The sequence below is a fragment of the Saccopteryx bilineata genome, chromosome 3 (genome assembly GCF_036850765.1).
Source record: "Saccopteryx bilineata isolate mSacBil1 chromosome 3, mSacBil1_pri_phased_curated, whole genome shotgun sequence".
NCBI lineage: Eukaryota > Metazoa > Chordata > Mammalia > Chiroptera > Emballonuridae > Saccopteryx > Saccopteryx bilineata.
The window spans coordinates 311,095,786-311,118,238 of record NC_089492.1 but is presented as its reverse complement, the minus strand read 5'-3'; the positions used below and the strand labels follow the sequence as shown (position 1 = coordinate 311,118,238).

General features: G+C 52.9%; 1 protein-coding gene across 2 annotated transcripts; it reads left to right on the top strand.

Moving 5' to 3' along the window:
* The first annotated feature begins 257 nt into the window (after positions 1 to 257).
* EHD2 (EH domain containing 2) lies at positions 258 to 21,218 on the top strand. 2 transcript variants are annotated; one of them, XM_066271678.1, is made up of 6 exons: positions 258 to 368; positions 2,582 to 3,046; positions 3,851 to 3,948; positions 8,652 to 9,064; positions 15,713 to 15,877; positions 19,451 to 21,218. In XM_066271678.1, exons 2-6 carry the CDS (start codon positions 2,643 to 2,645, stop codon positions 20,000 to 20,002), a joined length of 1,632 nt encoding a protein of 543 aa, XP_066127775.1. In that variant the 5' UTR covers positions 258 to 368; positions 2,582 to 2,642; the 3' UTR covers positions 20,003 to 21,218. The 2 variants fall into 2 exon arrangements, with proteins under 2 accessions (XP_066127775.1, XP_066127776.1); XM_066271679.1 differs by having other exon boundaries at positions 260 to 368; positions 2,586 to 3,046.
* Positions 21,219 to 22,453: the final 1,235 nt, after the last annotated feature.

The following is a 22,453-nucleotide window of genomic DNA, read 5'->3' as shown; positions in this document are numbered from 1 at the left end:
TATTATTATTATTGTTGTTGTTGTTATTGTTCTTGTTATTCCCATGTTAAGGAGGCTGATGGAGATCAGGTAGTGGCCCAGTGCCCAAGGTGGAGGTAGAATTTGAACCTGGAATGAAAAACCCATCTCTTACCCACCTTGTGAGGGCGCTCTCCCATTCCCCACCAGGGGGCGCCAGAGGCCGGGCGCCAGGTTTGGGGAGGAGGGGGGTGCCTCGTCCCGCCCGCCCCCCGCCCCTCCCTTCCCTCCTTCTGGCTCCGGGCCCCACCCGGCTCAGACGGCTCCGGACGGGACCAAAAGCACAGGCTGCTCTGTGGGCGCCTCGGATCCCCGTGGGACCCCCGCCCAGCCGCCTGCGCACCCCATCGGTGAGTGGCCCCCGACCTCAGCTGTCATCCCCAGCCCCAGGCCGTGGAGCCCCGAGCTTGCCCTGGCTCTTGGTTTCGTCTCCTGCTCGCCCAAAACCCTCAACCCTCATCCCACAGTGTGTAACGGTCTCCCGGTCCCCAGTCCCTCCTGAAACCTGTCTGTCTCCTCCGCTCTTCTCAGCCCCTTCCAGTCTGTAACAGTGTCCGCCGCTCTCTGCGTCCCTCCCAGTTTTGCCCAGTCTCCTCCACTCCCCTCTGTCTCCACCAGTTGCTCTCAATTCCCTTCCCCATGCTCTCAGCTAGGGGAGACCCCCTCCTTGAGCCGCCCTCATCCATCTCGGTCCTACTTGGTCCTCCGCCTACCCAAGAGCTCCCTTCCTACCTCACCAACTCCGTTGCCGTCTGGCCACTTCAGGCGTCCTTCCAGCATGTCCCCCAGAGCCCTCCCTCTTAGAATACTACCCACAGCCCTCTGCCAATGTCCCAGGGCCCAGCTCCTGCCTCTTCTTTACCTCTCTTTCACCAACTCCTTTTTCTTTTCCTTTTTTAAAAAATCATTATGATCGTATGGATTTTTAACATATTTGATTTGCAATTGTTTTTGATGCTCAAACTGTCTGATCTTTGGCCAGTGGCAGCCCCTTCAGGCTGGGTCCTGTGTCCCTGTGATATACCCCATTTGTCTTTAAGTGCTTCCTCATTGTCTGACCTAGGCTCACTTCTTTCTCTGCTCCAGCCCAAGAATCAGCCATGTCTCTTAGAAGCCCCATTTTCTTTCTTTTTAAAAAAATTTTCTTTTTTGACCTTAGTGAGAGGAGAGAGAGAAAGGTGTGTGTGGGGGAGCAGTCAGGAAGCACCAACTCGCAGTCACTGCTTCCTACATGCCTTAACCAGGCAAGCCTAGAGTGTCCAACTGGGGACCTCAGCATTCCAGGTTGAGGCTCTATCCACTGGGCCACCACAGGTCAGGCTGCCATAGTTTCTTTTAGAGGAAAATGATATTTAGAGACTCCAATCTGACCAAAAGCTGGTTCTGGGAAAAGATCAGTAAAATTATAAGCATCTACCTAGATTGGTCAAGGAAATTAAAAAAGCAAGGACACCAGGAATGAAGGTGGAGACATCACTACAGATCCTACAGAGAGTGAAAGGCTAGGAAGGGACTTTAGAGAACAACAGTCTGGGTGCTGGGGGTGCTCACTGCTGCTGGGTTGCTAATTCTTTCTCTACCTAATTCTTTAGACCTATATATTGCAGGCTCTGAGGTCAGGTTGCCTGGAGTCCCAGCTTGAGCACTTTCCAGCCCATTGAACAAGTTATTGCTATCTTCCTAAGCCTCTGTTTTCTGGTCAAAAAAGTGAGAATAACAATAGCTCTACCTTACAAAGCTGTTATGATGATTAAATAAAGTAGAGCAGTATCTGGCAGGCAGTGGTCATAAATGTTGAGTTCTTATTCTTGTGAATACCTCAGGCCTCCTGACCTGGATGCACCTGGGCAATTTCTCAGCTTTATTTCTCACCCCTCCTCCTCCTGCCCATGAGTCCAGCCACCCCTTCCACACACTTCACAGCTCCAGGCCTGTTCACATACCATCCTCTCTGCCTAAATGCTCTTGTTGTGCCCACTCTACAGGGAGCAGCTCAAAAGTCAGCCCAGCCAGAGCTTGCTACTCCTGTAGCCAGTTTATCATGTCCCCCTCTGGTGCCCACAAGGCCTCTGCCTGGCATTTCCCAGGCATCAGTGACTGCTTGGTGCCCAGGTCCTCTCCTCACTGGGTACTTTGAATGGGTGTGAGCTGGCCTTTGGCCCATTTCAGGGTCCATAGCTCCTGACACATGGAGTGATTTCAGCAACAATGTGTGAAATGATGGAAGGGGAAGGGGGAGGAAGAGAAGAATGAAGGAATGAGGGAATATATTTTTTTTCTGGGCAGCTTCTGCATCCTTCTCTTTGTCCATCCCTTGGTCTGCCACCACCAATCCCCCTTCTTCAGCCATTCCACCATTAATTTCTCTCTGCCTCCCACTGGAGGAGAAGTCACCTTCTTCCTCCTCCAGCATCACCTCCTGCCATCCATCATCAGTACTCGCTGCTCCTCCCACTCTGCTCGCTCCTCCATCCTTCTCATCTCAATCCACCTTCCAGCTCCTTCCCCTCTCCTTCTCCTCCACTAGGCAGTCCCCCATCAACACCTCCTCGTTTCCCCTCAGACAGCTCTCCTCCTGTGCATCTCCCTTGGCCGGTGAGCCCAGTGGGTAGTGTGCAGCCACCATGTTCAGCTGGATGAAGCGGAGTGGGGCTCGGGGCCAGCAGCCCGAGGCCATCCGCACGGTGACCTCGTCCCTCAAGGAGCTGTACCGCACCAAGCTGCTGCCCCTGGAGGAACACTACCGCTTTGGAGACTTCCACTCACCTGCCCTGGAGGATGCCGACTTCGATGGCAAGCCCATGGTGCTGGTGGCTGGCCAGTACAGCACAGGCAAGACCAGCTTCATCCAGTACCTGCTGGAGCAGGAGGTGCCAGGCTCTCGCGTGGGGCCTGAGCCCACCACCGACTGCTTTGTGGCTGTCATGCACGGTGACACTGAGGGCATCGTGCCGGGTAACGCCCTTGTTGTTGACCCAGAGAAGCCTTTCCGAAAACTCAACCCCTTTGGAAACACTTTCCTCAACAGGTGTGCAGCCTAGTCAGAGGGCATCTTCCTGTCCCTTCCCTGTCTGTGTTTTTCTCCTTTTCAACCCCAATTCTCTCCTCTCTCTCCGATCCTTCCCCTTCCTGCCTCTGCTCTTCTGCCTTCCTCAGGGGAGCAGGTAAGCCAGGGGAGCCAGCCTACCTGGGTTCTGCTTCTGCCCAGCTGGGTTGCCTTGGGTAAATGACTTGACCTCTCTGTGCCTCTCTTATCCTCATCTGGAAAATGGGGATAACCATAGTCTCCATTCCACAGGATTGTTTCAAGGACTAAATAAATTGTAATACATAAAAATGATGAGAACAGAACTTCCTCTTTCTTTTTTAAGTGAGAAAAGGGGAGATAAAAGGACAGACTTCCACACGCACCCCAACCAGGATCTACCTGGCACCCCCCCATCTGGGCCAATGCTTGAATCAACCAAGCAATCCTCAGTGCCTGAGGCCGACATTTGGACCAACTGAGCTGCTGGCTGCAGGAGGGGAAGAGAGAAAGAAGGGGGAGAGGGAGGAGGAGGGAAGCAGATGGTTGCTTCTCTTGTGTGCCCTGACCAGGAATCGAACCTGGGATGTCCATATGCTGGGCTGACCCTCCATCCACTGAGTCAAGCAGCAAGGGCTGGCTCTGATTTTTTTTACAGTTATTATTTTCTGTACTGATCTCCTTTTTCTTTTTAAGTCTTCCCTTTCCTGAACCCGATTTAACTAACCTCTGTGCAGTGCTGGTTTCTCTTCTGTCTTCTCCTCCTGTCTCTCCTTGCATTGACCCCTGCCCTTCCTTCTACCCTAGGTTCATGTGTGCCCAGCTCCCTAATCAGGTCCTGGAGAGCATTAGTATCATTGACACCCCGGGCATCCTGTCTGGTGCCAAACAGAGAGTGAGCCGTGGTGAGTGAGGCTGGATTCCTGGGTCTGACTGGCGGGGCTGGGGCTCTGGACTCCCGGGTCTGAGGGGCGGGGCTGGGGGGTTTGGATTCCCGAGTCTGAGGAGGGCAGGGCTGGGGGTCTGGACTCCCAGGTCTGAGGAGGGACGAGCCGGGGCCCAGACTCAGACTGCAGGGACTCCTAGGCCAGAGGGAGGAGGCCCTGGTCTCTGCTAGGACTTGCACTTGTGTCAGCTGGCCCTGTGCTGGCTGGTACTGGAAGGGAACTGGTGGAAAGGAGGCCGTGATTCTCCGTGTTGGCACCGGTGGTGGAGGCGGGTGGGTGAACACGTGTGAACAGGCCGCAGCTGCACGTCTGGGCGGGCTGAAGGGAGGAGAGGGAAAGTTCGAGAAAGAGACTGGGAGAGACACATAAAGTAAGAGACAGAGATTCTGCGAGCGAGGCAGGGAGACAGAGAGACAAGAGGCCCGGAGGGAAGGGAGGCCCTGGGCGCTGAGCTCCTCGCTGGGTCTGGGCCGCAGATGGGGCTGTGAAGGGGCTGGGAGGGGGACCTGGGCGGGGGCCAAGGCCGGGCCTGGAATTTATAAACAGCTGTGCAGGGGGAGCGGCAGGAGGCGAATTCCAGCGGGGCCTCCAGAGCCCGGCCCCCACCGCCCTCTGCATCTGCGCCCCGCACCGCCGCCCCAGCGTTCAGGGCCCCGCCCCGCGCCTCGGAGGCCGGGAACTGGGGCAAAAGAGGCCGCAGTGTAGGCCAAAGGGGGCCGGGAGTCTGGGCCACGGGGCAGGGCGAGGGCGCGGAGGGTAACGGTGTCCCTAGCTGCGGCCCAGCGACGCGCGTCCCCGGGGAGAAAGGCAGGGGGCAGCTGCGGAACTGATTGGGAGGGCGCACTGCCAGCCGCCGGGGGAGGCGGGTGGGCGGGGGGTGGGGGGATCCTGGGAGAACCAAAGGGAGCGGTGTCTCCAACCAGAGCAGGGGTGCCGCGTGCCGTGCCCAAAGGCAGTGGCGGGGGCGGGGTGGGGTGAGAGTAGAGAACAGGGTCTCCTTCCCTGACAGTGGGGATAGAGTAAGAGAAGGGGAGTCTGTCCGTCCCTCTGTCTGAGTGTGTTGTGTGTCCTGGGGCCTGTGCCTGTGACTTCTGGCTGTGACTTCGTGTGTCTCTGAAGAGATGTGGGGCTGTGGGTGACTTGGAGGGCTGTGATGGTATCTCTGCGTACAGTTGTGTGTACAGGTGAGAGTGTGTGCACGTGTGCTGGGGTGTGTCTTTTGTGGAACTGTGTGTGGTTGTGCCCGGGTGCCTTTGGATCTGGAAGGGGTGGTTGTGGGTGTGAAGGTGTGCTTCTGTGCTGTGTGTGCGTGCTGGTGGCTGCTACTTTATGCGGGTCTCACAGTGTCTTTGTGAGTGTGTGACCAAGAATATCTGTGTAGGTCCTAGATTGTGAGCAAGAGTGTGTCCGGGAGTCTGCAGCTTGGAGTCTGTGACCAGATATCTGTGGGGTGTGCACCTGTGTGTGAGCCCGCATGTGTGCGCACACTGCTGGGCTGTGTGGCTGCCTCTGCATGCAGTATCTGTGGATGTGCATGTGTGTACACTCAATGGGGCCCTCTGGCAGAGTTCAAATCTGGGCTCTGCTATTTTTAAACTGTGGGGCCTTGGGCAAGCTACCGGTACTTAACCTCTGTGCCTCAGTTGCTTCATCTGTAAAATAATGGTATCAGCCTCTGGTATCAGCCTCTGGTTGCACTGGGGGTTAAAATTAAATGTCAAAATGTGCAGAGCCTGAAAACAGTGTGCAGCACACAGTAGGTGCTATGGAAGTGCTAATGTGACTTCCCTGTGTAAGTGCGCATGTGCCAGGTTCCTCTCTGCCACGTCTCCCATTCCCACGCTGACTCAATCTTCCTCCCTCCTTCCCTTCTGCATGAAACACACTTTCCGAATCCGGGCTGGTGAGTGTGTTTGTGTAAACATTGGAGAGGGGGGAGCCCCAGCTGCTGTCCCTCTGGTGACCAGCCGGCCCTTTCTCCCCCCAAACACTCTCCTCCACCCCACCCATCTAGTGCCCAGCAACCGCAAGGAGCCTGCTTCCTGATGGCCCAGCACCCAGCTCCCCAGCTAAGCATAGAGGCCCTTGGAGGATCCTCCTACCTGTGTGTCTTGAGAGAGTCCCTTAATCTTTCTGTGCCTTAATTTCCTCATCTGGAAAATGGGGGTCATAAAAGTGTGTGTCTTCCTGGGGTTGTTTTGAAGGTTCAGTGAGGAATCTGGGACAGCTTGAAGTGATGTCAAGTGAATCAGCTCTGGTTCCCTGTTCTGCCAGTTAACTCCTCTTCCCCTGGGTGGCCACTCCATGGTCTCTCCTCCTCTGAGAAGCCCTCCCTGACCCCCCAGGCTGGGTCACGTGCCCCCTCTGGGCTCCTGCAGCTCCCTGCGCTCTCCTATCCAGCCTGATGACTCTGGGGACAGGTCTGGGTCCCCAAGAGACTGTGATCCCTGTAAGGACAGGATGGGGCTGCCTGAGCAAGCTGTGTCCCCAGCACAGAGCAAGTACCTCTGGAGAGGGTCCCTGAACAACCTCCGCCCCTGGCCCCTGTCTGGCCTGCATCATGACTAATACCTGCTGAGCACTTACCAGGCACTCAGCACTGTTTGTTGTTGTTGTTTTTTTTTTTTTGCATTTTTTTTTTTTCTGAAGCTGGAAACAGGGAGAGACAGTCAGACAGACTCCCGCATGCGCCCGACCGGGATCCACCCGGCACGCCCACCAGGGGCGATGCTCTGCCCATCCTGGGCGTCACCATGTTGCGACCAGAGCCACTCCAGCGCCTGAGGCAGAGGCCACAGAGCCATCCCCAGCGCCCGGGCCATCCTTGCTCCAATGGAGCCTTGGCTGCGGGAGGGGAAGAGAGAGACAGAGAGGAAGGCGCGGCGGAGGGGTGGAGAAGCAAATGGGCGCTTCTCCTGCGTGCCCTGGCCGGGAATCGAACCCGGGTCCTCCGCACGCTAGGCCGACGCTCTACCGCTGAGCCAACCGGCCAGGGCCAGCACTGTTTGTTTTTTCAACAGTTTTATTGTGGTATAATTTACATGCCTTAAACTCACCTATTTTAAGTGTATAGTTCAATGCCAGGTACTGTTTTAAGCTCTCCATATGCATTAGCTCATTTACACTGCTCACAAATATTAGGGGATCAGGGAACTTGCAGATACTCCAGTACTTTCAGCCTTTTGTATAGTGCATTTTCACCGATGAAATAAAAGCTGGTTTTGCATCTCATTTGCATAATTGAACTTTCTTTGACTTTGCTTTTCTGATGTTTTTGTTTACTAAAAAAATCAAATGCTTCTTTTTTTATCGCTTTATATTCATTTTGAAATACCTCCTAATTTCTGTGAGCAGTATATATTCTTTTAATCTTCACAACAGTCCTACAAGGTCGGTTTCATTATGATTTCCGTTTTACAGAAGAGGAAACAGAGGCTCAGAGAGGTTTCCTACTTGCTTAAAGTAACAGAGCTGATAGTGGCAAAGCCAGATTTAAACCCATGTCTTCCTGACTTGGAAGACCTCTCTGTTCTCCCAAGCATTGCTTGGGAGTAAACGGTCTGAATGAATGAGTAAATGGTGAAATGAATGGTGAAAAGGAATGAATGAATGAAAGCAGTAATCAGTTGTTGGGATGGGTGCTCCACAAAGGCAAGGACCTTGTTTGTGTGTCCTTTGTGGTATTAGGATCTGGCACACACTGAGGCTCTCAGTGAATATTGTTGAATACATTTATGATATTTAATATCTGCTATGACAAGAGCATAGCCAGAGCCAATATCAACTCTCTAGTTGCTGGATTGTGTGGAGATCCAACAGGTCTGGGTGGGGCTGGGGTGATGGAGGTACTTAGGGGACTGGGGTGTCCATAGACGCACAGCTATTAGGAAACACTTCAGTATTTTTTTTTCTTTTTCTTTTTCTTTTTTTTTTTCTGAAGCTGGAAACGGGGAAAGACAGTCAGACAGACTCCCGCATGCGCCCGACCGGGATCCACCTGGCACGCCCACCAGGGGCAATGCTCTGCCCACCAGGGGGCAATGCTCTGCCCCTCCAGGGGGTCTCTCTGCTGCGACCAGAGCCACTCTAGCACCTGGGGCAGAGGCCAAGGAGCCATCCCCAGCGCCCGGGCCATCTTTGCTCCAATGGAGCCTTGGCTGTGGGAGGGGAAGAGAGAGACAGAGAGGAAGGGGGGGTGGAGAAGCAAATGGGCGCCTCTCCTATGTGCCCTGGCCGGGAATCGAACCCGGGTCCCCCGCACGCCAGGCCGACGCTCTACCGCTGAGCCAACCGGCCAGGGCCAACACTTCAGTATTTTAACAACCTGTACATCTAGACCAATGCACAACACTAGTATCTGCTGAATGAATGCATGCATGAATGAATGAATGAATGAGGGAAAGGTGGTGATTGCCCCCGTAGCTAGATGGCTTGAGGGACTGGGACCAGAGTGATGGGGGAAATTTGGGGGGCTGCGAAGCCAGAGCAGTGGGGTACTCTGGGGACCTTCTCTATTTCACATAGAAAAGGATTTTGATAGTGAGAACCCTGGACATCTGGACAGATATCAACCCAAAGGAATGGATGCCTCCAGATGGCTGGAGGTTGGGGACTGATCTTTGCCCCCCCTACTCCGACCCCACCCTCACCCTCACCCCCAGGCTATGACTTCCCAGCGGTGCTGCGCTGGTTCGCTGAGCGCGTGGACCTCATCATCCTGCTGTTCGATGCGCACAAGCTGGAGATCTCCGACGAGTTCTCTGAGGCCATCGGCGCACTGCGCGGCCACGAGGACAAGATCCGAGTGGTTCTCAACAAGGCCGACATGGTGGAGACTCAGCAGCTGATGCGCGTCTACGGGGCGCTCATGTGGGCGCTGGGCAAGGTTGTGGGCACGCCCGAGGTGCTGCGCGTCTACATCGGCTCCTTCTGGTCCCAGCCCCTCCTTGTGCCGGACAACCGGCGCCTCTTTGAGCTGGAGGAGCAGGACCTTTTCCGCGACATCCAGGGCCTGCCGCGCCACGCTGCCCTGCGCAAGCTCAATGACCTGGTGAAGAGGGCCCGGCTGGTGCGGGTGAGCAGTCCTGGGGCGACAGTGGGCAGTACTGAAGGGCCAGGGTGGCAGGGGCAGCTCTAGCATTTCCTCTGACCTCCTCTCTTTGGCTACTTGTCGTGGACTTACTGCTCTCGGATTAACTAGTTGTCTAATCAGAGTTCTCCAGGCTGGGTCAGTCTGGTGCAAAGAGGACTGGAGGAAGCAGAATTAATTACGTGGAAAATTGTTCCTCTACTCTTGCGTTCTTGTCTCTTTTCTGTTCTATTATTTCTTCATTTATTACCTACAACTAGTCAGACTGTATCATGTGCTGCCCAGGACTCCTGTCTCACTCAGCAAAAGCCAAGCCCTCCCTGTGGTCCACAGTCGACCCCTTCCACCTCCACCCTGCTTTTCCTCTCTATCCTCATCTTCTACTCCAGGGGTTCCCAAACTATTTTCACAGGGGGCCATTTTACTGTCCCTAAGACCGTTGGAGGGCCAAGACTATAAAAAAAACTATGAACAAATCCCTATGCATACTGCACATATCTTATTTTAAAGTAAAAAAACAAAACGGGAACAAATACAATATTTAAAATAAAGAACGAGTAAATTTAAATCAACAAACTGACCAGTATTTCAATGGGAACTATGCTCCTCTCGCTGACCACCAATGAAAGAGGTGCCCCTTCCGAAGTGCGGCGGGGGCCGGATAAATGGTCTCAGGGGGCCGCAGTTTGGGGACCCCTGTTCTACTCCTTTCCCACCATTCACTGTACTTCATGCTGGCCTCCCCAGTCCTACATCAGGACCTTTGTACTTGCCGTTTCCTCTTCTTGGAGACCTCTCCCTACTCACCCCCTCCCACCTGGCTATCCACCTGGCTCACTTGTCACCTCCTTTTGTCTTTATTCAAGTGTCACCTCTCAGAAAGGCTTCCCTGCCTGCCCTCCCTTTTAATGAAAATAACTCCTCCCCTCCCTCCTGCAAGTCCTGCTTTATCCATGTTGCAGCTTTCTTCACAGTGTTCATTACTACCTGGTCCTATGTTAGCCATTCATCGGGCTTCGGTGTTTGTTGCCGTCTCCTCCACTTGCACTTAAGCTCTACAGAAGCAGGGATCTTCCTTTGAATTTGTCTCCCACTGTATCCCCAGCTCCTGGAACAGGGTTTGTGTTCAGTAAATATTTATTGAATGAATGGCATTGAACAAACACTCACATTCAACAAAATCTCTTCTGTGCCTGGCCCTGTGCCGTGTAATGCAGGGCAGTCCCATTTCCAGACAGTGATCTCAGACTCCCAGCGTGTCAGGGCCAGGACTGGGGAGTCCAGGGGGGAATCAGAGAAGGCTTTTTGGGGGAGAGGGCACTTGAGCTGCAAACTGGATGATGAGGAGGACGAGGAGGGGAAGGGATTCTGAGTGGGAGCAGCATGGACTGGAGATGAGAACAAGGCTAGTTCAAGGAAAAGGGAAAATGGCGGCTGAACCTAGTGCAGGAAGTACAAGTAACTGAACCTGAGGCTGGGCAGGTGGGTGGGAGTCGGAACACCCGGGGCAGTGGCCAGGAACATGCACTTTGTCCCAAGGGTCCTAGGGAGCCATGGAAGTGTTCAGAGCAAGGGAGGCAAAGGCACTGGGGAGGCCAGGAAGGGTTCAGCCTAAGGGAGGGACAGCGTCAGACTTGCTGCCTTCTGGAGGGTGGATTCAAGGGGGTGAGATGGGCGCAGACCAGGAGGAGGCTGGGCACTGAGGAATGAGGAGGAGCCTGGATCAGGACAAGGTCTTGGGAGGGGGAGGAGAGCACTGGTTTCAGAGCGATTTTGGAGGCCAAATGGAACATTCATAGGGGAGCCTGCCAGGGTGGGGGTGGGGCAGGAAGCCAGGCAAGCAGGGAGTCCCAGAAGGTTAAGGAGCCAGAGGTGTTGGTTTAAGAAGCAGCAAGAGGGGGTGAGTCAGAGCCCCCACCCCCACCCCAGGAATCCTCCGTAGGAAGGAGGGCCCGGTGTGGAGGTGTGGATTGGAGCCTTGAGAACCCACCTTTCTTTCCTTCTCTGCCCAGGCTCCGCACTGCCTCTGCCTGTCTCTTTCTCTCTGACTCTCTCATATATATATATTTCTACCTCTTTCTCAGTTTCTCTCTTTTATTCTTTAACTTTTTTCTCTTCCTCTCTCCTCTCTGTTTCTCTCTTCTTTTATCCCTCATTCATTCTCCTCTGACTCCTCTCTCCCCTCCCTCCCTCATCCTATATCCTATCTATCTATCTATCTATCTATCTATCTATCTATCTATCTATCTATCTATCATCATCTATCATCTCCTTCCATCTGTCTTCCTCAGTCCCAAACCCCTTTAGGAGGCACACAGCGGGCCGGAGCTGGAGCCCAGGGCCCCAGGACTGAGGGGCAGGATTGGGCCGGACACCTGGTACCCCCGCCAGACAGGAGGCGGCTCCGGAAACCTGGACAAACCCCGGAGTCCGGGACCCGTGCCCTGGCCCACCCTACCCTCCCACCTTATCTCTTCCTGGCACCTTCCCCCACTTCCTCTCTGGAAAAGCCATCAGCGCCCTCCCAGCCTCCCCTCTTCTGAGCCACCGAGGAGCCGCCCTTAGACCCCGCCCCCTCATCCCATTGGCTCGTTTCCACATGCCACGCCCAGCACACTGGGCAGACCCCTGCCCTGATGGTCCCTCACACCTACAGACCACTCCTTCCCCTTCCTCCTGTAGATCCAACCTTGGATCCCCAGTGCTGTTCAAGGCACAGCGTCCGCTGTGACCAAGCCTCACTGCCCCTCCCCTGCTCCATGTCACCTGCTCAGCCCTCATGTAGGATTCTCCCACCATCAAACAGCCTCTTCCCCAGAAGTACAAAGCCTTTCTGGACTCTGGGTAGCTACTCCTCTTCACGAGGTAGAGTGTGGGTGAGTCCTCTGGCCCCGCCCTTCAGTTGAGGTGAGAGCTGCTAAAAGGGGTGATTTCACCGCGCTGTGATACACGAGGCCAAGGACTTGGGCAGGTCTGAGTCTAAAGCGGCCACGTGCCCTGAACTTGCCTACTGAGCTTCTCTGAGCGGCCCAGTAACATTCATTCAACAAACAGTTACTGAGTGTCTCAACGTGCCTCTTCACTGTTCCAGGCCCTACAGATACAGCAGGGAGCAAACCAGATGGAATTTCTTTTCTTGTAGAATTACTTTTTAATGCGAAAGTGGGTATTAAATTAATCTATCACATTATATTGTATGTCATAAGGATTATGAAGAAAAATGAGGTGGAGGAAAGAGATTGGTGAGGGACTCTTTCAGGGACAGTAGTGAGGGTCTCCCAGAGGAGGTGATATTTGAGCAGGGGCCTGAAGGAAGGAAAGGGAGAGCTGGGTGGAGATCTGGGGGAGACCATACCAGTCAGAGGAAACACTAAAATGCAAAGGCCCCGAGGAAGGAACATGCTTGAACAAGTAGCCCAAGGAGGCTGGAGGAGACAGAGTGGTGGAGGTAGGAGGGGGTGAGGATTCAGATCCAGAGTCACCAAAATTTTTAGCATTTTTAACTTATGAATCATTTAGTCAGTGTTTTTTTTTTTTTTTAATAAGTTTTATTTATTTATTTATTTTACAGAGACAGAGAGTGAGTCAGAGAGAGGGATAGACAGGGACAGACAGACAGGAACGGAGAGAGATGAGAAGCATCAATCATCAGTTTCTCGTTGCGCGTTGCGACTTCTTAGTTGTTCATTGATTGCTTTCTCACATGTGCCTTGACCATGGGCCTTCAGCAGACCGAGTAACCCCCTGCTGGGGCCAGCGACCTTGGGTCCAAGCTGGTGAACTCTTTGCTCAAGCCAGATGAGCCAGCGCTCAAGCTGGCGACCTCGGGGTCTTGAACCTGGGTCCTTCCGCATCCCAGTCCGACGCTCTATCCACTGCGCCACCACCTGGTCAGGCTAGTCAGTGTTTTTAATTGAGCATTTAAGACCATCTCACAGTAAAGCATTCATGCTCTGTCAAATATGCCCCCTCCTGCCCTGGATCCCACCAGCTCTGAGGGTCTCTTCCCTAGAAGTGGCCCCACGAATAGTTTCTTGTGCCTTTCCCTAGAGATATTGTTTTTATTTAAGCATATATGTTTACTTATTTAGCTTCCTATTTAAGTGGGACATAGTATGCTCATTACTCTGCCCTCCTTGTTTGTCTTTTGATAACATATGAGATTGTGGCTCAGAGTTGCCCTAGTTAACTGGCTTATTCTACAAATATTTTTTGAGTGTTTTCTGTGCACATGGTGCCAGTGCTGAAGTCCCATTCCTCCTAGAGCTCACATTCTGATGGAAAGAGACAGAATAAATGAACCAACAAATAAGTAAAATAATAATAAATGTTTTGAACAGAACAATAAAGGTAAAGATAGAAAATAATTGGGTGGTAGCAGTTGGGGCACCTACTTCCTATAGGATGGCTTGTGTGAGGAAGTGGCCTCAAAAGGAAGCTGAGGAAGCCAGCTGCAGAGAGTGGCATATGCAAAGGCCCTGAGGTGGGAAAGGGTGGATATCTGGTTAACCCAGGAAGGCAAGTGAGGAAGCTGGAGCAGTGAATGGGGAGAGATACTGTTGGATGAAGTGGCAGGAGTCAAATCATGTAGAGCAGTGCTTCTCAAAACTTTCAGTCTTGGGATGTCATTACACTCTTAAAAATTATTGGCCCTGGCCCATTGGCTCGGCGGATAGAACATCTGCCTGGCATGCGGAAGTTCTGGGTTTGATCCCCAATCAGGCACACATGAGAAACTACCATCTGCTGCTCTTTTCCTCCTTCTCCTCCTTCTCTCCCTCTGCCCCTCTCACAGTCAGTGGCTCGATTGGTTACAGCATTGGCCCGGGGCACTGTGGATAGCTTGGTTGATTCAAGCATCGGTCTTAGATGGGGGTCGCCACGTGGATCCCGGTCAGGGCGCATGCGGGAGTCTGTCTCTCTATCTCCTCTCCTCTCACATAAAAAAAAAAATGAGAGCCTCAAAGAATTTGTATGTACATGGACTAAATCTGTCTGTGTTGGTTATATTAGAATTTGAAACTGAGCCTGACCTGTGGTGACACAGTGGACAAAGAGTCAACCTGGAATGCTGAGGTTGCTGGTATGAAATCCCGGGGCTTGCCTGGTCAAGGCACATGTAAAAAGAACCATGAGTTGATGCTTCCCGCTTCTCCATCCCCCTTTCTCTCTCTCTCCTCCCTCTAAAAATAATTTTAAAAAATTAGAATTTAAAACTGAGAGAACATCTAATGTTATCTCATAATATTAATGAACCAATAACTAATAGTTACGTAGTTATTAAGTAGTCATTTGTTATAAATGTTATCGGTAGGTTATTGATAATGTTAATTTATATTAATAAATATCGGTAATAATATTATAAGATCATTTAAAATAACAACTGTGAGTTAACCTAACTAACATATGTTTTATATAAATTAACTATTTTTGAAACAAAAAAAAATTAGGAAGGACAGGGAACCTGTTTTACATTTTTGCAAATCTCTTTAATGTCTGGCTTCCCATATCTTGTAGTCTTAAAGAAAACTCTCCTGTCCACTTGGGAGGAAATGAGAAGTAAAAAAGATAAATAGTGCCTTACTATTATTATTCAAATACTTTTGATTGGGTGAACCCCTAAAGTGTCTCAGGACCTCCTGGGGTTCCCCAGACCACACTTTGAGAGTTGCTACTGCAGGATCTTCTTGGCTATGGTAGGAGTTTTGAACTTGGGTGAAAAGCAGATGGAGACTTTGGAGAAGAATCTTGTCTGGTGATTGTTCCTTTAAAAAATCCTCCAGCTGCTGCTGCTGCTACATGGAGAAGGGTTTGTACGGACAAGAGGAGAAGCCAGGAGACCAGTGGGGTGACCGGTGTGTCTGCCCAGGCAAGAGATGATGACTGGGGTGGTGGCCACTGAGGCTGAGGGAAATGACATATTTATTTATTTTAATTTTTTTCATTGATTGAGGGGTGGGAGAAAGAAAGAAGCATCAGCTCATTATTCTACCTAACTGTTCCATTTGTGAACTCACTGGTTGCTTCTTATATGTGCCCTGACCAGGGTTTGAACCCTTGATCTTGATGTGCCAGGATATCGCTCTATTCATTGAACCACCAGGCCAGGGCTGAATGAGAGATTTAGGAAGAAATAAGGAAAGAGCCCACTATGGTGTTGGAGGTGTGAGGAGTAAGAAGATTGAAATTAGGAGTAATTTTCAGATTCCTGGCCTCCACTGAGGAGGGAGAAGTGGGGGTGCACAGCTGAGGGGGACACAGCTCTGGGGGCCGGGCCCAAATGCCACAGAGGGTGTCATATAAGACGGAGCTGTCCAGGAATGTGGACAAGTCAATCAGCTCTGAGCGCTGAGCTTCAGGGAGAGGGCTGGTCTGGTCTATAGATTTAGGGGTGCACTGTGGCTGCACTGCAGGGTGTTTAAGCCACAGGAGGGGCCGAGAGTGCCTAGGAGCCTTCTACCTGTGATGGCAACAGGACAGCAGCTCACCTGCAACTGTCCGAAATGCAAACTCTCGGCCCCGCCCCGAGCTATGTGCATCAGCAACTGTGGTGGGGGGAGGCCTGGGAACCTGTTTCAGCGAGCCCACCAGCTGACTGTGAGGCGGGCTCAGGCACGACACCCCTTCCTGCAGGTTCACACGTACATCATCAGTTACCTGAAGAAGGAGATGCCCTCCGTATTTGGGAAGGAAAACAAGAAGAAGCAGCTGATCCTCAAGCTGCCTGTCATCTTCGCTAAGATTCAGCTGGAGCATCATATATCCCCCGGGGACTTCCCGGACTGCCAGAAGATGCAGGTGGGAGGCCCCACGGGTGCGGGCGGGTGCCAGCGGGTTGACAGGGAGAATCGACAGAGGGTTGGCTTCTGTGGGCTCCCAGACGGGGCCTCGCAAACGGGAGGGATGGATGGCAGGTTCTCAGGAGCACCTTCCGCAAATAGTTCCATGGGAGCGTCGTATTATGAGTTAGGATAAGGGAGTGCAGAAAAACTCCAGATAACTGTGGCTCAGTTAGAAGTTTATTTCTCTCCTTCATACAAGTTCTGGAAGTTGATTTAGGGCTGGTTTGGTGCTTCACAGAGCCTGGGACCCAAGCCCTTTCTTAGTTAGTTCCCCTCCATGTCTGGTCTTCAGTCCCAAGAACCCCTCATGGTACAAAATGGCTGTGGAAACTCCAGCCCTTTTGTCTGCATTCCAGCCAGCAAGAAGTGGGAAGGGGAAAGGAAGCTAATGGGATAGTCTCTTTCTTTATAGAACAGTGCTGTCCAATAGTACTTCCTACTATGATGAAAGCACTTTATGCTGTGTGGTTCAAAATGGTAACCAGTAGCCACATTAGAACTGAAATTTTAGATTTTGTTTCATTTTAACTCATTTAAATTCAAATAACCACATGTGGTTACTGTATTGAACAGGGCAGTTCTACTAAAATTGTACTTATAACTTGTGCTGACCTTCAGTTGGCCAGAATTTAATCACATGGCCACAGTCAACTGCAAGGGAAGCTGGGGAGCTGGGAAGTCCAGTGTGTCCGTAAAGTCATGGTGCACTTTTGACCGGTCACAGGAAAGCAACAGAAGACGATAGAAAAGTGAAATCTGCACCAAATGAAAGGAAAACCCTCCCAGTTTCTGTAGGATGATGTGGCAGCATGTGTGCATGCGCAGATGATGATGTAACACCGTATATACAGCAGAGCAGCCCACGGCCATGCCAGTTGAGATGTGGACGGTACAGAGGACAGTTCAGTGTGTTCTGTGGCTAGCTAAATTTGAATCTGTGACAAAGTGCAACGTGAATATTGGCGCGTTTATAACGAAGCGCCACCACATAGGAATAACATTACTCAGTGGGATAAGCAGTTGAAGGAAACCAGCAGTTTGGTGGAGAAGCCCCGTTCTGGTAGGCCATCAGTCAGTGACGAGTCTGTAGAGGCTATACGGGATAGCTACCTAAGGAGCCCTAAAAAATCTGTGCGTGAGCCCACATTGAACTGCACTGAATAGGTATGAAACTGGGAGAGTATTCCTTTTATTTGGGGCAGATTTCACATTTCTATCGTCTTTCATTGCTTTCCTGTGACAGGTCAAAAGTGCACCATGACTTTATGGACACACTGTATAGTCTTTCTTCAAGGTGGCCCAGGTAACATTCAGGGTTCTAGTACTGAGGAAGAAGGGACAAATGGATCGTGGAGGATGAGTGGGAGGCTCCTCGCATGTCCAGGCCTAGGATTAGCCAGTGCTGGGGATGCACTGGGTCTGGGTGTGGTAGCGTGGAGGATAAATGATGAGCTACTGGAAGTGGGCAGGACACGAGTGACCAAATGACCATAAAGACAGAAGTCCTGGCCCAGGCATGGAGGTGAGGACTAGCTCCTACCCAGGCTGAACCTGTTTTGAGGACTGATATTCAAAGCCTGTGTGACCTTTGGGTCTAAGATGTCTCCAACCCAAGAATGAGGAATTAGGGTAGAGTGAATTCTGCCTGGACCCCTTACTAGCTCTATGAACTTGGGTAAATCGCTTTGTTGTCTGAGCCTCAGTTTCTTCAACTGGAAAATTGGCATCCTGACAGTGTCTGCCTATTGCCGTGAATACCCGCCAGCTAATGTGTGTCAACAAGCCCCTAGGACAGTGTCTGGCACAGAGTTTGGACTAGACCAAGGCTTTTCAACCTTAGCATTACTGACATTTGGGGCCAGAGAATTCTTTTTTTTTAATTTAAATTTTTATTTATTTAGTGAGAGAAAAAGAGAGAGAGAGAGAGAGAGAGAGAGAAGGTGGGAAAGAGCAGGAAGCATCAACTCCCATATGTGCCTTGACCAGGCAGGCCCAGGTTTTGAACCGGCGACCTCAGCATTCCAAGCCAATACTTTACCCAGTGAGCCTCCACAGGCCAGGCAGAGAATTCTTTGCTGCAGGATATTTAGTGGCATCCCTGGCCTTTATCACCAGTAGCACTGCCCCCCAGCTGTGACAATCAAAAATGTTTCTAGCGCCTGACCAGGCAGTGGTGCAGTGGATAGAGCATCAGACTGGGATGCAGAGGACCCAGGTTTGAAACCCTGAGGTTGCTGGCTTGAGCACAGGCTCACTAGCTTGAGCATGGGATCATAGACATGACCACCGTGGTCGCTGGCTTGAAGCCCAGGGTCGCTGTCTTGAGCCCAAGGTTGCTGACTTGAGCAAGGGATCACTCGCTCTGCTGGAGCCCCTGGTCAAGGCACATATGAGAAAGCAACAATGAACAACTAAGGAGAATAAGGAGCCACAATGAAGAATTGATGCATCTCATCTCTCTCCCTTCCTGTCTGTCCCTATCTGTCCTTCTCTCTGTTTCTCTCTCTGTCTCTGTCACACACACAAAATATGTTTCTAGAGCTTGCTACCTATCCCCTGGGGAACACCATTACTCCTGGTTGAGCACCACTGGGCTAGATAAATAGCAGCTGTTAATATGACACTGACATTTTTATGCAGACAAGTTCATTCAGCCTTTCCCACCCTCCAAATGAGGGGAGTGCTAGTGATCAACCTGGTTTACAGATGTGGACACTGAGGCTCGGAGAGACAAAGTCACTTACCCAAGGACACACAGCTCCTAAGTAGAAGGGCTGGGTGGGAATCCCAGCAGCCTGACCTTGGAGTTCTGCCCCCAACTTCTCTGTTACCCTCCTCCCCCCATCTCTTTATGGTCACTATCATAGATCTCTCTGTCTTGGCTTTGGAAATTAATGTGATGTCATGATATGGGTCAGTCTTTGTTGTGACTCTCCCAGTGGAGGTGACTTCAGGCTGCCTGGGTGAGAAGCGGTGTGACCACAAACCCAGCCCCATAGCTGCTCATGCCAAAGAAGACCTCTTGAAGGCGGGTGTCCCAGGGTCTCTTAAAGATCTTTCCATCCCAAAGCTAACCTCTGCATTCGGCAGCGAGCCCCTGGCTCTTTCTGTGTGTGGGGTAACAGAGCGGCAGGAATGGAATCTTCTTAATTTGCATCATGGTGGGGAGCCAACTGGGCAGCCGGGGTGCCCCGGGGCGGGCAGGCCTGGGGCCGACTCGCCAGCACTCCGGTAAAGCTGGGGCTGATGTCAACATGTCTAGCAGCTGGCAAACGGCTGCGGCTCTGAGTCACCGGAGGTCCCCCAAGCTCTCTCTGCCCAGTGACTCTGAAGCACCCCTGGCACAGGGGGAGGGTCCATGAGACCCTGTTGCCCAAGTCCCTTCTGAGTGGTGGGCCCCCAAGCAGATATTCGAGCACATCTGCACCTCTTGGTAAAGAGCCGCTATCTGAGCTGCTCAAGTGTCACGGTGCCACCATGGACCAGGGCCTTGGGGGTGGTACACCCTGACTTCTCGTTGCCCCCTTAGGAGCTGCTGATGGCTCACGACTTCACCAAATTCCACTCGTTGAAGCCGAAGCTTCTGGAAGCCCTGGACGAGATGCTGACGCATGACATCGCCAAGCTCATGCCCCTGCTGCGGCAGGAGGAGCTGGAGAGCACCGAGGTGGGCGTGCAGGGCGGCGCTTTTGAGGGCACCCACATGGGCCCGTTTGTGGAGCGAGGGCCCGACGAGGCCCTGGAGGATGGCGAGGAGGGCTCCGACGACGAGACTGAGTGGGTGGTGACTAAGGACAAGTCCAAATACGACGAGATCTTCTACAACCTGGCGCCAGCCGACGGCAAGCTGAGCGGCACCAAGGCCAAGACCTGGATGGTGGGCACCAAGCTCCCCAACTCGGTGCTGGGGCGCATCTGGAAGCTGAGTGACGTTGACCGGGATGGCATGCTGGATGACGAGGAGTTTGCCTTGGCCAGCCACCTCATCGAGGCCAAGCTCGAGGGGCACGGGCTGCCCACCAACCTGCCCCGGCGCCTCGTGCCACCCTCTAAGCGGCGCCACAAGGGCTCGGCAGAGTGAGCTGGCACTGCCCGTTGGCCCTCCGCCCCACTTGCGCTGCTGTGGCTCCCCAGCTTTGGTCAGCTGCACGCACGTCCCTACCCTGGCCCACACGAATCCTGCCTGCCCACCTTCCCAGCTGTAAGGATGGGGGTCACTCTGCTCCCCACCACCAGACAGAGGGGACCAAGGGAGGGGCAAGACTTCTCTGCTCACCCGTCACACCTCTGCCTGCACATACACTTAGGCACATCACACCCATGGCAACACACACAGAGGCATCCATCCACTCACCATTCATTCAAGTATTTATTCAGCACCTACTACATTCAGTGTTTGGGGCTTGTTCTAGGCACTGGGGATTCCAGCAGAGAAGAAGACAGACACACACACATCTGCCCTCATGGGGTCTACATCCTCAGGAAAGAGCACCTATATGTCAAACAAACCAGCCCTGGGCAGTCCGACCCTGAGCTCTGGGCTGGACCCCTTGCTTCTTCCCTTAAATGAGCAGCCACTTGGTTGAAATGACTAACAGGCCCCCTCCCCGCCCCACTTCTTGCCCTCCCAGGAAATGACCCCCCACTCCATCACGTCCTCAGGCCTTGGGACCACTAGGGGCTCAGAAAGGAGACACAACCTCCTACTTCCTCAGATGGACCCCTCTTAGCCCCTTTCCCCCAACTCTGGTCACATCCTACTTTAACAGGGATCTTAAGGAGACAGAAAAGCCCCTTCGACTTTGCTCCTCCCAGACTGAGCCCACTTTGAGGTATTTATGTCCTTTGCCCACCTGCCCTGGATTGAAAGCCCAGCCTCGCCCCTCTGCCCCCTTCAGCTGGTGGTCAGAATTTGAGACTGCTGGGGCCCAGCCTCAGTGCCCGCCATCAGTCCATATTTAAGTGGCGCCTCTGCCAAATATAAAGGACCCCAGGGCTTTATTTTAGTCCTCCTTTCAGGGATGTTGTCGGGGGACGGGCTCTTGGTGCTACAGCCGCCCCCCCTCCCCTATAGGAACCTCGCACCTCCCCCCTATCCCGCCATCACCCCATGTTAGTGCTTGACCCTGGTGAGGAAACCTATGGAAAAGACTGCGAGAGTTACACAAGGGGACTATGCCCCCTCCGGGGTTCTGGCTGGGATTCCCACGCGCACCGTCTCCCCCGCCCCACGCCTGGGAGGGGCCTGTGAACGGAATAGCGGGCCCCCGCGAATAAAGGCCAAGGCTTCGTTCCCAGTGGGAGTCAGGCTGTCTTGGGGATGGGCTGTGGGCGGGTTGCTCTGCCCCTGACCCTTCGGGGAGGGGAGGAGAGCCCGGGCAGGCCTTGAGCAAGGGGGGGTTCCCTCCAAGCTCTCGGCGGGGCGGAGGCCGTGACTCACTGCTGCGGAGCCTGATGATTCAGCCTGGGCTGGGGGCCAGCCCGACATATTTTCCGAAGAAAAGTTACTTGGGGGCCCTCCCTCCGGGACATCCCTCCCTCCCACCGCCCGCCGCGGGGGCCTGGGAACCGAGCCCTGGGGCGTGGGGTTGTGTGTGCGCGAGCTTGGGCACAACCTGCCCCTGCCCTGCCCGACAACGTACACCCATCCACCGGGGTACACAACTCCTGACACATCACCCCAGGGGCAAACGGGCTCCTGGAGGGGAGGAGGTGGGGCTGCCCGTAAGCCCACAGCGTGTGCGCGCACGCTGAGGCCCAGGGGACTCGCGGCCTCCGCTACGCAGCGGGCACACACCCAAGACCACACCCACGGCGCCCCGGGACTCGGTGGCCCCGCGCTTTGCCCGCCCACGCGCGCCCGCTTTCGCGGCTCCCAGCGCCCTCTGGCGGACACTCGCGAGCAAGGCAGGCTGGTGGCCGACTCCCCCGTCCGAGGTGGTGTGGGCCTCGGGTTTTCCAGGGCCTGTCACCTTCCCGATGCTCTGCGCAACGGCCCAGCTGAGTTCCGCTGTGTGACTTCCCTGCGTAGCTCCTTCCCTCCCTGTGCCTTCTTCCTTTTTGAGTCTAGAGCAGTCTTTATGCGGCCCAGGATCCCTTGGATGTTTGCCAGGGCCCGAGGGCCTCTGGGCTTCCTTCCTTATTTGTAAACAGTTAAGATTTAGTTGATTCTAAAATGAAGTTCAGGGGTGAGGTGGTAACAAGAGCTACCATTCAGATGCCAGGCACAATCTTAGTGCTTTGTATAAAAATATATATATTATCTCATTTAATCTTCGGAATTAATCAACGAGGGAGATGTACTGTTATCTCCATTTTACAGATGAGGAAACTGAGGCAAAGCTAAGTAGCTTGCCCAAGATTAATGACAGAGTGTGTGCTTCTAGGGTTCTAACAGTGTATGTTTCCAACATTACTTGCATATAAATTTCTGTCCTTCCAACCTCCACATTCTTTTTTTTTTTTTTTTTTTACAGGGACAGAGAGGGAGTCAGAGAGAGGGATAGACAGGGACAGACAGACAGGAATAGAG